Source organism: Meriones unguiculatus, chromosome 7 (assembly GCF_030254825.1).
Source record: "Meriones unguiculatus strain TT.TT164.6M chromosome 7, Bangor_MerUng_6.1, whole genome shotgun sequence".
NCBI lineage: Eukaryota > Metazoa > Chordata > Mammalia > Rodentia > Muridae > Meriones > Meriones unguiculatus.
The window spans coordinates 1,337,107-1,352,487 of record NC_083355.1 but is presented as its reverse complement, the minus strand read 5'-3'; the positions used below and the strand labels follow the sequence as shown (position 1 = coordinate 1,352,487).

General features: G+C 47.6%; 1 protein-coding gene across 2 annotated transcripts in view; it reads left to right on the top strand.

Moving 5' to 3' along the window:
• Window positions 1–15,381, top strand: part of Tbcd (tubulin folding cofactor D) — a 163,518-nt gene that overhangs the window by 38,065 nt on the left and 110,072 nt on the right. For both annotated transcript variants that reach the window (XM_021654200.2, XM_021654203.2), the window contains exons 8-13: window positions 943–988; window positions 2,661–2,793; window positions 4,993–5,135; window positions 7,061–7,121; window positions 8,255–8,329; window positions 11,103–11,197. In XM_021654200.2, the coding sequence (XP_021509875.1) occupies window positions 943–988; window positions 2,661–2,793; window positions 4,993–5,135; window positions 7,061–7,121; window positions 8,255–8,329; window positions 11,103–11,197 (553 nt within the window). The remainder of the gene's footprint in view (window positions 1–942; window positions 989–2,660; window positions 2,794–4,992; window positions 5,136–7,060; window positions 7,122–8,254; window positions 8,330–11,102; window positions 11,198–15,381) is intronic.

Below are 15,381 nucleotides of genomic sequence, written 5' to 3'. Positions count from 1 at the left end.
CAGCTCAGAGTCCAAGTGGGTTCCCTAAGGAAAGTAAGGGAAAGAGGGAGTATCTCTGATATGAACTCAGTGGCTGGCTCTGGGCTGGGGGCAGCCTTACCAGTCCACAGAGGAGGAGAGTGCAGCCAGTCCTGATAAGACCTGATAGGCTAGGGTCAGATGGAAGGGGAAGAGGACCTTCCCTATCAGTGGACTTGGGGAGGGACATGGTAGGAGATGAGGGAGAAAAGGTGAGGTTGGGAGGGGAAAAGGGAGGGAACTACAGGTGGGATACAAAGTGAATAAACTTTAATTAATTAAAATAAAAAATATTGTGTGTGTGTGTGTGTGTGTTTGTGTGTGTGAGTAAATGTGGGTATATGCTGCCATAGTACATATGAGGAGGTCAAGAACAAATTCCGAGAGTTGGGAGAACCATTGTTGTAAGGAGCAGTAACCCAATGAGGACCAATGTGTTAGGATGCTAGTGAGAGAGAATTAGCACGAGTGAAGATGAGATTGTTCTCTGGCTGCCGCCCTCCAGGTTCATTTGTGCTGTGTGCAGAGTCTGCATGTGATGTGGCTGCCATCAGGAGCCAGATCCAGGGGTCAACTGTGGCGGAGAGTGGACCTCCTCCTGGGTTAACTAAGGTGGTGAGAGGGGAGGAAAGATTTCCATGGCCTCTCACTTGTACGGATCCTTTTATCTGTAGCTATTGGTGAGACTTTTCCTCCTCTTGCTCGTTCTGCAGTTAGGATCTGAGCTCAGAACTAGCCTCCCTTGATGTGCTCTTGATGTGAGGGCTGTTGGAGATCTGCATGCAGCTCTGCCTCGAGCTGAATCTCCTCACCTGGTGTTGGTGGTGTATGCGCAGCAAAGATTCTGGAAGATGCAATGAGTTTGTTCTGATAATGTCTGTACATTCAAACATGCATTTAAGACATGCTGTTTTTTTTTTTCAGGCTCAAATATTTAAGCATGGAAAACGTGAAGATTGTCTACCCTATGGTAAGATTAGTTTAAAGAAGAATATGTTTGTGTTGTGAGTTTGTGGGTATATAACCAAGTATGCTGCTCTTAACAGTTTTACTCAAGCATGTAAGAACCGGTAGCTTTATGTATTTGGGGTATGTTATAGCTTTTTGATTTTCTATTTTGTGTTCCTTGAGAAACTATTCTACTTATTTGAAATATAGAAAATTTCTGAAGGCTTTGTAGTGGATATCTAGGTTTTGCAGTGTCATAAGTGCCCTGATGTAATTCTGGAGGGGCCTGGTAATAGTAAGCGTGGCCTGAGGTCACCTGGGACCTTAGCAGCTTTGTTTTTCCATGCCCTCCATTGCCTCATTCCCCTTCCCTGTCACTCATCCCTTCTCCCACCACCTTCCCTTACCACCTCCTCTCATTCCGTCTCCATCATCTTCCGTCTGATCATCACAGCATCCTCTCCATGCTCTCATCCTCCCTTCCTCTCTAGCTTGCCATTACTTTATTTCCTGCCCATCACCTCCTCATTTCCCAACGAATTATCCCTACTTCCCACCCCTCATTCCCTCTTCCCATTGCCTCACCTGCCCTTTCCATCATCTCATACTCTTACTCCAGTGGTTTATTTTCCCTCCTCACTCATTCCCTCAAGTCACTTCCTCTTTTCTGTACTCTCATCTCTGATTCCCATCAGTTCATTCCCCTTCCTCATTCTACATCTGTCCCCTCTTTCCCACCTTTATTGTATCCTTTCACTCTTTCCATTGTCTTTTCCTGATTCCCCTCCCCTGTGACTTCATCACTTCATTCTTTTTCCTTCTTCCTCCCTGTCACTTCACTTTCCCTCCTATGCTCCCTCCTTTTCAGGTCTCCAACACCATTTTGTTACCTCATCCATTGTCTCCATGGCATAACCTCACATTCTTCCTCTCATCGACTCACATCTCCTTCTTGTCATCTCATCCTCCCTTCCTGTTGCTTCGTATCCTTTCCCCACCCCTCATCTTCTCCTCTTGTTTCTGTCACACAGGCCTGGCTTAATCTGCGATTTTTGTACTGGCTCCATCCCACCCTGTCTTCTTTCTTCCTCACCCTTATATGATTGGTCTCAGTCTTGTCTATTTTTATTTCAAGCCCATCTCTGAGACCTACCCTTTGCTTCTTATCCTAGGCTTTAGTTTTGTCTACAGAATGCCATTCTGTTCACTTTAGTCCCGTGCAAGGCCTTTGTAGCCCAGAGTCGCATGTGAGAGAGATCTTGCCATTATGTTCTCCTCAGGCTCAATTTCCAATTTCCTCCTGCATCATTGCCTCCATTCCAGCACAGTGCTGAGAGAGCACCCTGTGAACAAAACACAACCCAGAAGCCTTGGTACACTTGAATGACTGCTTTTGCCCACACTTATTCCTGTGTCATGTCCCCTGTCCCTCAGGCTCTGCATGATTGCTTGTAGCAAGATGGCTTCCCCTATGCTCTGGGCCTTTCCTAATTTTTTTGCTGCATGGTGAGGACACTAAGTAGGTGTCACTGTAGCTGTTGTTGGCAGATAACCTGGGGAGAAAGAGGTCTTGTGGCCAGGGCTCAGGGATTCAGGGTGGCTTATCTGCCACCTGCCTTGGGCCTGTGGGATTGGCTTGTTTCAGGGATGCATGCTCCCTCCTGCCGCATCAAGTTGTGTGTTCTTGTCTGCAGCCAGCACTGTGCTCCAGTGCCTTGATGGATGCAGACTTCCCGAGAGCAATCAGACTTTGCTGCGGAAGCTCGGGGTGAAGCTTGTCCAGAGGCTGGGGCTGACTTTCCTGAAGCCAAAGGTGGCCACATGGAGGTAAGTTAGGCCTGTGACCTTGCGTTCATCTCAAGAGGAGGGGCTGTGTGGGCTGAACAGCAGACAATGTCTTCTGCTCTCGTTTTCTGTTGGTGTCTGACTGTCTCCGGTTTTGAAGGGAGTGCTTTTCCTTTCGGCTGTTTCCTGACTCAGTATGTTCTGCTGGAGTGGCTGAAGCTTGAGTGGTGATGGAGAAGCTTGTGCGGCCTTTTTCTGAGGTGCTGCTCAGTTTTAGCTGCAGGTTGTTGGTTTGGGCTCTTTGGGACCAGCTTTCTGATAAGTTATCTCAGAGAAAACTCTATTAAAGGATTATTTAGAGATGGAAGTGTCTTTTCCTATGGATGGACACAGTCTCTTCTAATAGCCTCACATTATAGGTTTTGTTTTCTTTTTCTTTTGAGACAGCCTGGCTTTTGTAGCCCAGGGTAGCCTTGAATTCACATTCCTCCTGCCTCAGCCGTAGTGCTGGGGTTCTAGGCATGAGCCACCATGTCTAGAAGGTGCTACTGTTATTACTATTAATAGTATTTTTGTGGTGCTGGAGCTTGAACCCAGGGTTTCATGGAAGCACTCTACTACTGAGCTGCATTCACTTATTAATGTGCGTGATTTGGGAAGATTTATTTAAGTGTAGTTAAAGCCTTTTCCAAAGTGTAATGGATTCCAAAGAAGTATGTTGTGGTGTGATGTCTTACTGAGCTACCACTAACGTGTCCAGTACACACTTCACTCTAGGTTGTTTAGGCTACATTGTAATCATCTATTCTCAGAACATCACAGAAAATTTCTCAAGAGACAAAGCCAGTAGGATGTTGACACAGTATGGAAGTCGGGAAACCTAAGATCTGAAGGGTAAATGGCTAGAGCCGCTGCTGAGAAGCTGACAGGTGGGGAGGCCACCTCCTGTTTGGCCAAGGCTGTTGGACAGGACTCGCCTTTACTAGAGCTGGCTTATGTGTTCAGAAGTGTACTCAGAGACACACCAGATGTGTTCAGTTAACACACATTAGATTAATTAGATCTTGGCGGTCATGGTGGCGTACACGCCTAAAGTTAGCACCTGTGTAGTGTGCTCTTCAAGATTGTGCTATTTTTGCGGCAGTCCTGACAGTGCTGATGAATGAAATCTAATGTTGGCAGTTTTTAATCTAACCCAGCTTGCTCCAGATAATGGAGACCGAGACTTTAGTTTTATTCAATAATTTTTATGTCAGTAACTGAGCAATGTTAATCTCTTTTGGCCCTTTATGCTACTCTAACTACTTTCTAGCCAGGATCCCCTATGCTTGCATTTTAAGGCTTTCGCAATTCCAGCTGTTTTCTCGTGTATCTCCTTAAGACTGAGTGAATCTTTACCCCTCCACTGGCTGGAAACTGAAGTCCAGCCTGAGCTGATCAGCTTAGTTGACAAATCACAGAATACACGGGGAGCAGGAGCAGTGTTTACGCAGACTTGAGAATACCCATGACCATGCCATGTCCGATTGCAGCCAGAATGGGGACAGAGAAAAGAGCATTTGACTAATGCAAGGATACTCCTTACACAGTGGCATTATGCCAGCACAGTGTCTGTGGGGCAGAGGCCATGGATCGCGCACATCAGTGTCTGCCAGGGCAGGAAGCGCCTTGGTCCACATGGGCCTCTCCGTAGGGTAGAGAGCCGCACAGAAGCTGCCTTCCTGTTTGACTTCACTCTGCAGCTGAGCTTTGGCTACTCTGGCATGCTGACTCTTAGGGAGTTGCTCGGTCAAGGCTAAACAGATGGTGCAGTGGTGACCATGAGCCACGGTATCATTGATTCCCCTTGTCTTGTTCCCAGGCAAGTGGAGATCTGTTCAGGTAAGGAGTGGACCTTGTGGCCTGGGCTGAGGCCAGAAGGCTTGCAGTTAAGGATGAGGCCCTGATATCTCCCATGTGTACCCTGTGGCCAGGCTTTGCCATTACCTTCTGCCATGAAGCTTTGTTATGGAAGGCTCTTCAGGATTAGGGCATGAATCTGGTCTAGGTTGGATTTCCTTCAGGTTTGTACTGATAATATCACATCAGCAGTCTTCCTTTCTTCCAGTCTGTGTGGTGTGAGAGATTTTCGCAGGATTATGTATAATTCTCAGGGATGCTAAGATGATGACATCAGTTACCAAAAAAAATATTTTTAGGCCAGGTTGACCCTACCAAGCTAAGCTTGTATATTCTGCATAGGTATCAGCGTGGCTGTCGGTCTTTGGCTGCCAACCTGCAGCTCTGTGCCCCACGTACGATCGAGCAGAAGCCGCTGTCTCATAGATTAACCTCTGATGGTGATGAAGACTATGATGTTCCAGAGGGCGTGGAAGGTGTGATAGGTGAGTGGAGCCTACAGCAGGCATCATGCATGCCTCTCCAGGCTTTCCCTCTCTGGCTTCCCTCCCTTGTTTCTCTCCTGGTCACCTGAGACTTCACCCAGCTCACTGCCCTGACCTCTGCGTGGACACTTGCTCCAGTAGCCCCAGCTTTCCTCTTTCTCCTCAGCCCCCTGCAGTGCCTTTCTGCAGCTTGACTCTTAGGTTGCTCCCCTGTGTGTCTTCACAGACACAGGGCTCCCAGGGAAATGGACTTGGACCATGGGACTTGTGTCCCAGCCTCCACTTTCTTATCTTGTCCAAGCGTGCTTTCCTGAGGCATCATCGCAAGCTACTTTAGGTCTCCACACTTATCAGGAGTCTTGACCTGGAGTCTGTTCGCAGTCAGCCCGTCACTGTGTCCAGCCTCAGGCTCACTACTGTCCACTCACTCTTCCTGCGTTCCTGCCTCATGCTGTGTGGGACCCTCAACCAATACTTCCTGGCTAGGAGGTGCACAGCCAGCTGGCCATCTCTCTTGCATGTTCTGTCCACTCATTCTCTTTCCACAGACTTGTCTACACTGTCTCCTCGACTGCAGCGGTGTTGCTCACAAACATTTGTTCTCTGATCCCGGTGCTCCCTGGGATTCTCTTCCTTGGTTGCTGTGGCACAGCGCCTGTCCTTGACTCCCTCTGAGCCATCGTGCATTCCCAGAGTCAGGTTGACTTTCCCTGCTCCTTCTCCGTTGTTGCCTGCCTGCCTGCCTCGGCCATATTCCTTTACACTCTGCTCCCCTGAGACCACCTGGCTGCTGACTTGTTTCTTCCTACTCTGACCCTGTAGCTGGTTGTCCATGTCAGTTCTTTTGGGGTTTGCCCTTTGGCCAGCACTTGGACCATACTTGGCTTTCAGGGATACGTGATCTGGGATAACCTCACAACTGCCTTGTTGCTGATCCTCCCAAATGTCATGTTTTTCTGTGGAGGCCATCTGGGATGTTTGTTTCTTTTGACTCCCCTTCTATGGTTTACAGAAGCCTTCACCTGGGGAGCGACTGCTCCCTGATGATTGTCCTATTGGGGTGGCTCCATTTGTTAGAAAGTGGCAGAAGTGCCCTTTTCTATGATTGTTTAAAACAGTTCTTGTAATTACATTTAAAATCCAGGATTGGAGAGGTAGCTCAGCTGCTTAGAATACCTGCTGGTTTGGTTCTCAGTACCTACAAGATGGCTCAGTCATCTGTAACTCCAGTTCCAGGGGATCTGACTCCTCTTTTGACTTCTGCAGGTACCAGGCATGCACATGGGGTGTGTGTATATATGTACACACACACACACACACACACACACACACACACACACACAAAATACATAGGATAACATTTAAAATAAAACTAAGACCTCTTGAGCATTCAAGATGGCTCAGTGGGTAAAGGGACCAAACTTGACAACTCAAGTGTTATCCCTGGGACATATGTGGTGGGGAGAGAACTAGTTCCTAAAAGTTGTCCTCTAGTCTCCACATTCTTATGGTGGCATGCCCAAGCCACACATTCCTTCACTAATGTAAAGAAATAATATGGTAAGACTCTTATTTTTTAGAGAAAGGGTCTCACTGTATAGCCCTGGCTGGCCTAGAACTCTGTGTAGATCAGGCTGGCCTTGAACGCAGTAGAAATCTGCCTGCCTTCGCCTCCTGAGTGGTGGGATTTCCAAACTGTCTTTGAGGCAGTCGTTCTGCCCCGGCTTCTCAAGTGCTGAGGCTGTAGGCATGTGTGGAAATAAGATTCTCCGCATAGTTCCCACCGTGTCGTCTTTGGAGCACATCGGGTGCACAGTGGCACAGTTACTCCTACACTGTGAAGTGCAGGGTTGGTGGGATGGCTTATGTGTAAGCAAGAGGACAAAGAGGTGTGTAGCCTGTTGGTTTGTGTCTTGTCCTTACAGAGCAGCTGCTGGTTGGCTTGAAGGACAAGGACACTGTGGTGCGCTGGTCTGCAGCCAAAGGGTGAGTATGAAGTACTGAGTGAGGGCAGGCACTGGGTGAGGGCAGGTGCTGAGTGGCAGCGGGAGGAGCAGCTGTGTCGCAGTGTGCTCTTCATTTCTTAAAAATTTTACATGAGCTTTGAGAGTTGTAAATACTTTGTAGATTTTCAAATGATAGAACCATTGTCTTATAGAATGTACATTTAAAGATAATTACAGGTTGAGTCTGTGGTACATACCTTTACCCCAGCACTTGCAAGGCAGAAACAGGCAGATTGCTATTTAAAGCCAGCTGGATCTATGGAGGACATTGTAGGCCAGTCGGGGCTACATGGTGAGACCCTGTCTCAAAGAACCAAAAATTAAAAAACAAACAAACAAACAAAAAACAACAAAACAAAACAAAAAACTGAGTTAAATTGGAGCCCTCCAGCGCTTGCTGCTTGTGTCTTTAGAGACGGCCCACCCACAGCCCAAAGTGAGCTTTTGCCTCTGGCTGCTTGGTGGCAGTTTGCAGTTTACAGGAGGCAGTGTGTCAGAAACTGTCTGTTTTGGAATGATGGGATGTACAGTAGGAAAACTAGCAGAAAACGTTCTAGTTGGGATTTCTTTGGGCAGTGTGGAGAGAAGAAAGTGTGGTGTGAGGCCAACCGTAGCAGTAGTTCATTCACACAAGTCAGGTGTTTAGGTTGTTGAAGAGACTGTGGTCAATAGAAAGTGAGGCAGTGCTGTTTCTTGCTCACAGCTTTCCCTGGCGCCACAGGTGAGAAGCTCTCTTCAGACTCAAGAGGGAATTTTATTTATGTCAACAGTAGATGTGTGTCCTGCTGAGAGGGATAGACCACGCACAGTGAGGCAGGCTGGGACCTGACTTCAGGGTTCCGGCTTTTCTCTGTGCAGGACCTGGGCTGGCCTACTGTGGCAGTAAGGCAGCCGGCTGAGAGGGCCTCGGCTGGAGCCAGCAGCGATCCTCTAGTGCTCAGGTGCTGTTGTCACCGAGGAGTTCCGTGTCCATATTACTCTGGGGAAAGGTGGCCAGGAATCACCTGCCTTGTCCTTGGCGTGGTTCCTGAGCAGTTTCAAGGCTTGTCCTCCTCTGGGGAATAGCAGACTTACTCAGGATGGTAATGCTGATAAACTGCTTCTCTTTTTCAGAATTGGCCGGATGGCTGGAAGGCTTCCCAGAGAGCTGGCTGATGAGGTGGTGGGGTCTGTGTTGGACTGTTTCAGGTAGGTTGTCACCCTCAGAGGCAAACCTGTGGCTTTTTGCTCTTGTGTATTATATTTTCTTTCAGTTGAGCTATTTATAAAAAAATAAACCCTGAAGCTTTATTTTTTTCTTTTCAGGTTAAATTTGACAACTTCAGTTATCTGATATGTTGTTCAACACCATTATATATCTAAGATCTTTAGAAAGAGATGGAGTCAGTTTTGAAACCATGCAAATGTAGGTCTGAATCTTCAAGTGTAGGTTTCGGCCTGTACTGTGGGTGGGCAGAGCTTCTTAGAATGCGGGAATGTTCTGGGTCTGTGCCTCGTATTGCTCTTTCCCAGAGTGGATATTAAGATTCTCCAGTGCCTGAGGCCTGGATTTAGAGTTATGGTGAACTGAAGTTTAGCCTCTCAGGACGTTGTGAGTGTGTGGGACACATGGCCTGTGTGTGTGATGGCGTAGGGTATGATCCTGGGGCCGCACACTGCTAGTGTGCATGCATACACAGGAACCTTGGTTCTGTTTCTGTCCCAGTGAATGTTTTTCTAAGGTTACGGTTTCTTTCTGGACTTTGGAAGTCGAGGGTGGGAAGGGGCATACACCTTGTCTAGATGCTCGCTTTGCATGGCTCTGTGTTGGCAGCACCGATCTGGGCTTTCTGTTCTGTGTGACTGTGGCCGGCTGGCAGGAAGTATATCATCAGCACTTTGAGCCCTCCAGCGCTTGCTGCTTGTGTCTTTAGAGACAGCCCACCCACAGCCCGAAGTGAGCCTTCGCCTCGGGCTGCTTGGTGGCAGTTTGCAGTTTACAGGAGGCAGTGTGTCAGAGACTGTCTGTTTTGGAATGATGTGTAGTAGGAAAACTAGCAGAAAACGTTCTAGTTGGGATTTCTTTGGGCAGTGTGGAGAGAAGAAAATGTGTATAGCTTCTTTTCTCAAGATTCTGTGGATTTGTTTTAGACCTTGGCACTCCTTCCTGGAGGTCACAGGATGGATGTGCTGGTGATAGCCTGGACTTTTTGCTGGCTTCTGGGGGCAGCCAGGTCTTTTTGCTCTTCAGTTGAGCAGAGATTTAGGAAGGTCTGGGATTTCAGCATTTTCCAGCCTTCCCTGAGTTTCTAGTACTGTTGTTGCCCATCCCCCTTAGGGTGTTTCTGACATTTCCTCTGGTCGCTTAGAACTTTTTAATCCAGGTGTGGTTCCCCCCCCCAACCTTTTTACATTTTTTTCCTCTAATTTCTCTGGCACTCTGAGCCCAGACTCTGTTCCTTCTTCTTGGCTTGTAGTCTTGGTCTGATATTGGACCCTAGCTCACTTAACCTTCTTATGGGTCTGTTGTTTTAATAGCTGGAAGATACAGAAGTATATCCTGTTGTTTGTGCCTGTGTTCTTGAGAGAGCAAGGGCGTTACTACTCTTGAATCCTCAGTGCAGTTGGAGCAAGCATCCTGTTGGAGGGTTAGGATGTTGGGTCTGTGCAGAGGCCTGAATCTCCCAGCCCTTGTCCTCCAGCCGATTAATGGCATCCAGGCATTCTGTGCTTTCTCTCTCTGGAGCCCTAGGATTGGGAGCCTAGGCTCGGATTTGAGATAATAGCTTGCCCTTAGCACTTGGCCAGTGTTTCTTTCTGTGCCCCTGTGATGTGCATTTCCATGTTTATTTTGGCAACAAAATACAGAAACTTCTGAGCAGCCCTGACCAGTCTGAGAACAGTCACTCACACTGTAATAACGATAAGCCACACCCTGAAGAGAACTTTTGAATACAATGATTTTAAATATAAAATGTTATTTGGGAGACCCTATTTCAGTTGGATGCAAAATTGGGTTCTTGTAGTCCCAGCTACTTGGGAGGCTGAAGTAGGAGGCTTGTTTGAGCCTACGAGATTGTAATCAGCCCGAGAAAATAGCCAAACTTACCTCCACACCTTTGAAAAAGACCTTTAAGTGCTCGTTCCCTCCCTCCCTCACTCACTCCTTCCTTTCCTCCCTCCCTCCATCCCTCCCTTATTCCTTCCTTCTCTCCTTCCCTCCCTCCTCACTCCTTTTCTTTCCTTCCTTCCTTCCTTCCTTCCTTCCTTCCTTCCTTCCTTCCTTCCTCTGTCCCTCCCTCCCTCCCCACTCCTTCCCTCCCTCCTTCTCCTCCCCTTCCTTCCTTCCTTCCTTCCTTCCTTCCTTCCTTCCTTCCTTCCTTCCTTCCTTCCCTCCCTCCCTCCCTCCCTCCCTCCCTCCCTCCCTCCCTCCCTCCTTCCTTTCTTTTGATGGGCTGTCATGTATCTCAACAGTCTAGTCTTGACCTTAATGTGCTTGGGATGGCCTTAAACTTCTGATCTTCCTGCCTTTGCCTCCCAGGCACTGGGATTAGATGGACACAGTAGTCCATCTTATTTTATCATTATTTTAATCTCCAATGTTATTACTCAAGTAACTGGGTGCCATTTAAAGGCATCCCCCCGTTCCTTTCCGGCTAATGTCCTCTGAGTTGGATGGACTCTGCCATCTCGTGAGAGTGGACTGAGGCTGGAGGCATGGGGGTATAGCGGCTGGACGCCATGTCAGGCAGGTGTCTCTGCGCTGTTCTTGAGCTGACCTAAGTCTTTTCATTATTATTGGGTGTTGTAAAGAGTAGTATTGATGAGGTAATTATGTTCATATTAAGTTTGAGAGTCTTATTGTCTTGCCAAGAAGTAATGGTTTTAGGAAGGCTTTTGGGCCCAGAATATGGACCAGCTTGTGTTTCTTGCAAAATTGTGGGCTTTAAACCTGAAGTTGACGTTAGAATTCTGGTTTCAGTTTTCAGGAGACGGATAAAGCATGGCATGGTGGATGCCTGGCACTGGCGGAACTGGGTAGACGAGGCCTGTTGTTGCCATCCAGACTCTCAGAGGGTAAGTAGCTGAAGTGCATGGATCTGCATCCTCAGGGCCGCTGAAACCTGGTGGGCCTCCTCAGTGTGGCTAGCCATGGACACCATGGCCCCTGGTGTCCATCGTATCTCTCAGGCTTCTTTTTTATGCCTGCCTTTATAGTTCACCAATTACATCTTCAGCCTCTTGTAGCTGCATGCTGTGTACATCCTGTGTGCCGGACGTGGAGGGTTGTGGGCCCTGGAAATAGTTGATTTTCTTGTCTTTAGAACTGCTTTTGACTCTTGAAGGGTGCTGTCATCCACTGAGAGCACCGGAAGCTGTAGGGCTTGGTGCCCTCACAGCGCATTACGTTGCTCGCAGTGACAGCGTCTTGACGGGTGACATGGCTTGTGGCAGTAGTGGAGCTGAGCTTCAGGATGGACATAGAAAGACGGTGAACTCAGGCCAGCCGTTGGGTCCTGATGAGGTAGAGTCAGAGAATAAGGCTGTGGGAGTGTGCCACTAGCTGGTTGGTGGGGCTGTCTTTGTTAGTAGCTGGAGGTGCCTTGTAAGTGGAAGGGGGAGGAGTGCAAAAGAAGGGAAGATCCTCCCTGAGAGTGTGCTGCAGAGATTGTGCAGGGTGTGGTTTTTGTCCAGAGCGGTGGTCCTCGACCTTTCTAACCTTTTAATACACTTCCTTCTGTTATGGTGTCCCCAACCATAAAATTATTTTGTTGGTGCTTCAACAATATGAATTGCTGCTGTTATAAATCATAATGTAAGTATTTGCTGTGCAACCCTGTGAAAGGGTAGAACTGCTGCTCATGGCACTGGATCACCGGCGTGCCCCACCAGTGCCCAGCTCTGCTGTCAGCGCTGGGCACTGGATCACCGGCGTACCCCACCAGGGCCCAGCTCTGCTGTCAGCACTGGGCACTGGATCACCAGCGTGCCCCACCAGGGCCCAACTCTGCTGTCAGCACTGGGCACTGGATCACAAGGCCACAGAGGAAGAGGATGGATGCAGGCAGTCCAGAGGAGACTAGATAGTCTGTGGCCAGTTGGTGAGGGAGGAGAGTTCTCCCTTTCTGAGGACTAGGGAGGGGGATGGGGGAAGAGGGAGGAAGGGTGGGAACAGGAGGAGACGAGGGAGGGGGCTACAGTTGGAAGACAAGGTGAATAAATTAAAAAAATAAAAACAAAAAAATAACAAAACAAAATGCAGTTTTATTGTAACAGTTTACGCACGGCATAGTCTACCCCCTTACAGTTTATAGTGGTCTCTGGCACATGGGGTGACATCATGGAATTGAACTTGAGAACATTTTCGCTGCCCCAGGCTGAGATCCTGTGCTGCAGAGCAACCACTCTCACCTACTCTCCAGCCCTCGGCAAGCTCTGGTCCTGTTTGCTGTTCTGTGTTGCCCTTTTCAGACATTTCATGTGGGCACTTGGTGTTTGTTCTTTTGTGTCTGAACTTTGTGTAATTTCTGATGATCACGGTGTAGTGCTCCCTTCCTTTTCTGCTGATGGGGAGTCCACTGTATGGGAGCACTGCATTTTGCTTAGTCACTTTAAGAAACCATTTGGTTGCCTACATCTTACGACTTTTTGAGTAATGCTTTAATGAACATTTGTTTATGAGTTTCTGTGTAGACTTGTTATCATTTGTCCTGAGTGTAGACTTGGGAATAGCCAGATCCCTTTTGTTTGTTTGTTTTAGCTTTTCTTCTTCCTTAGACATTGTATCCTGACCAGTTTTCCCTCCTCCACTTCTCCCAGTCCCTTTCCCTACCTCCCTCTTCCCCAGATCAACACCTCCTCTTTTTCCCTTAAAAGAAAGAAAGAAAGAAAGAAAGAAAGAAAGAAAGAAAAAAAGAAAGGAAAAAAGAAAAAAGAAAAAGAAAAAAGAAAGCAAAGGAAAGAAAGAGCAGGCCTTCCAGGGATATGGCCTAACATGATATGATGAGACTGGTCTAAGCCCTCAGATGATGGCCTGATGTGGCAGCCCAGCAGGAAGAAGAGTTCAAAGCGCAGGCAAAAGAGTCAGATGCTCCCCACAGACTCAGTCCCAGCAGCCATGTGTTAAGGCCCGTCTTTCCTTACACCCTCATCACTATTTGTTTTGCCTTCCTTCTTTTTAAAACAATGATTCCTATCATAGTTGCTGTGGAATGTCAGTTGTCTTCACATGGTTTGATTTGTGTGTCCCTGATGCTGCTCCAAGGTGTTGCTAGGTGGTGGCTGTGTTTATAGCTAAGACTGCCTTGTCAGGAATTGTGGTAAGTGTGGCAAAGCCACACTGGTGTGTCAGAAGGCCCGCAGTGTTTGGGAGCAGTGGGAGGGTTTTCTAGACCATCAGGCCCATCTCATGGGGTCCCCAGGTCTTTGCGGGCAGCTCGGCTCTGGGAACCTGGTTCCTGAGGTGCTACGCACTGCTGTGCTGTGCCGTTGGGGCTAGTGCTGCGTCTCTTTGGTTCTCTGCTGTAGGACTAGCGTGTGCGTGCCACATCTCAGGACCTTCAACACCATTTATCCCGCCAGCCGGACGGTCAGAAGTGAGAAATGTCAAGCTGTTGTTTCCAGTCGTAAAGCATCATGTGGAGGAAATTAGTCAGGGATCTTTCTGTTGGGAGCTGTCCTCCTGTCCTGCAGTCTCCATGTGAACTGAGCCAGGGACATACTGTACTGTCTCCTGATGGGGGAAGTATCATGTCGGGCAAGGGTGGCAGGGACTCTGGAACCTTTGTGAAGGTGGTTGGCATTAACATTGCTCATCTTAGGATTTTTTTTAATGCTTTTCTTTTAGACCTCACACCATTCCTGAGAGTGCTCTTGTTTGCTTAAAGTCATAGCTGAGGGCACACAGCTGAACACTTGGTTTGGCTCATAGCTGCTGTATACCATAAGGCTTTCTGTCAGTTTAGCAAACATGAATAGAAAGTAAAAGCACTCCAATTCCAGCATTTGGAAAGTGGAGGCAAGAGAATCAGGGTTCCGTGCTGTTCTTGGTCACACTGAGCTTGAGGTTACCTAGACCAAGTCTCTTAAAAAGGACGAGAAGGAAAAGCGCGCATGTAGGATAGGCCTGATAGGCTTGTTCTAGGAGGGTGAAGTGCACAAGAGCATGCTGGGAGGCAACATTTGCTTCTTCCTGTGTGCGGGCCAAAGCTGGAGGTCAGATCAGCTTTACCACAGCCCTAGAGTAGACTGGCTCCATCACTGGGCTAAGTCTCAAGGAAGGACTTTTAAAGAGTTCTGCCAGGTTATCGTCATGTACATACATGGGACACTTTCACATAGATTTCCCCACACCTTGTGTCTGCGTTTGTTTTTGATCTATATTTTGGTGAATAAAGACTTGGGCCATTATTGAAGGATCTTTATTTCAAGTGGCCCAGATGTTTTATAGGGGAATGGGATGGAGGGGATTGCTTTTTAAACCTTTTTTTTTTTTTTTTTTGTTTTTTTGTTTTTTGTTTTTGTGCCTTCTGGGTGTATAGATTCCTGTCTTTCATCCAAACTTTTGATGTACTCAGCCTTGACTTTCTTCAATATTCCACCTGCCATGTTTCCCCCTCTTGCTCTGCGATTTGAACTTTGACATGTGGCTGTCAAAGTTCACAAAGGGACTCTGTTGTGTCCCTTGGGTCTCTTAGGTTCTAGTCCTCTACCTTTATTATTTTTGTCCCTGTTCCTCATACTAGGTGATTTCAGTTTCTTGTCTTTATGTTCACTGATTTTGCCTTTTACTCGTACAACATTGACTGTAAGGGCCCTGGATTAATTACTCTCCTTATTACTGTGACAAGATACCTGACAGAAGTAGTTCAGAGGAAGGGTTTATTTTGCTCATATGTTTTAAGAGTATAGTCTGTCTTGGTCAGGGAAGGCATACCAGCAGGAGTGTGAGGTACCTGGACACATGGCATCCATAGTCAGGAAGCAGAGAGAGGTGAATGCTGGTACTCAGCTCACGTCTCCCCGTTTACATAGTCTGGGTCCCCTGCTTGTGGAGTGGGGCATCCCACATTTAGCTAACTCAACCTAGAAACTCCCTCGTAGATAGACCCAGAGACTTGTCTCCTAAAGAATTCCAGACCCTGTCAGGTTGTCACACTGTCAGTCATCACACCCGCTAGAAAACCTTCGTCTCAGCTGCTGACTTTCCAATTTCAGAACTTCTGTTTAGTTGCTGTAATTTCTGTCTTTGGTTGATACTT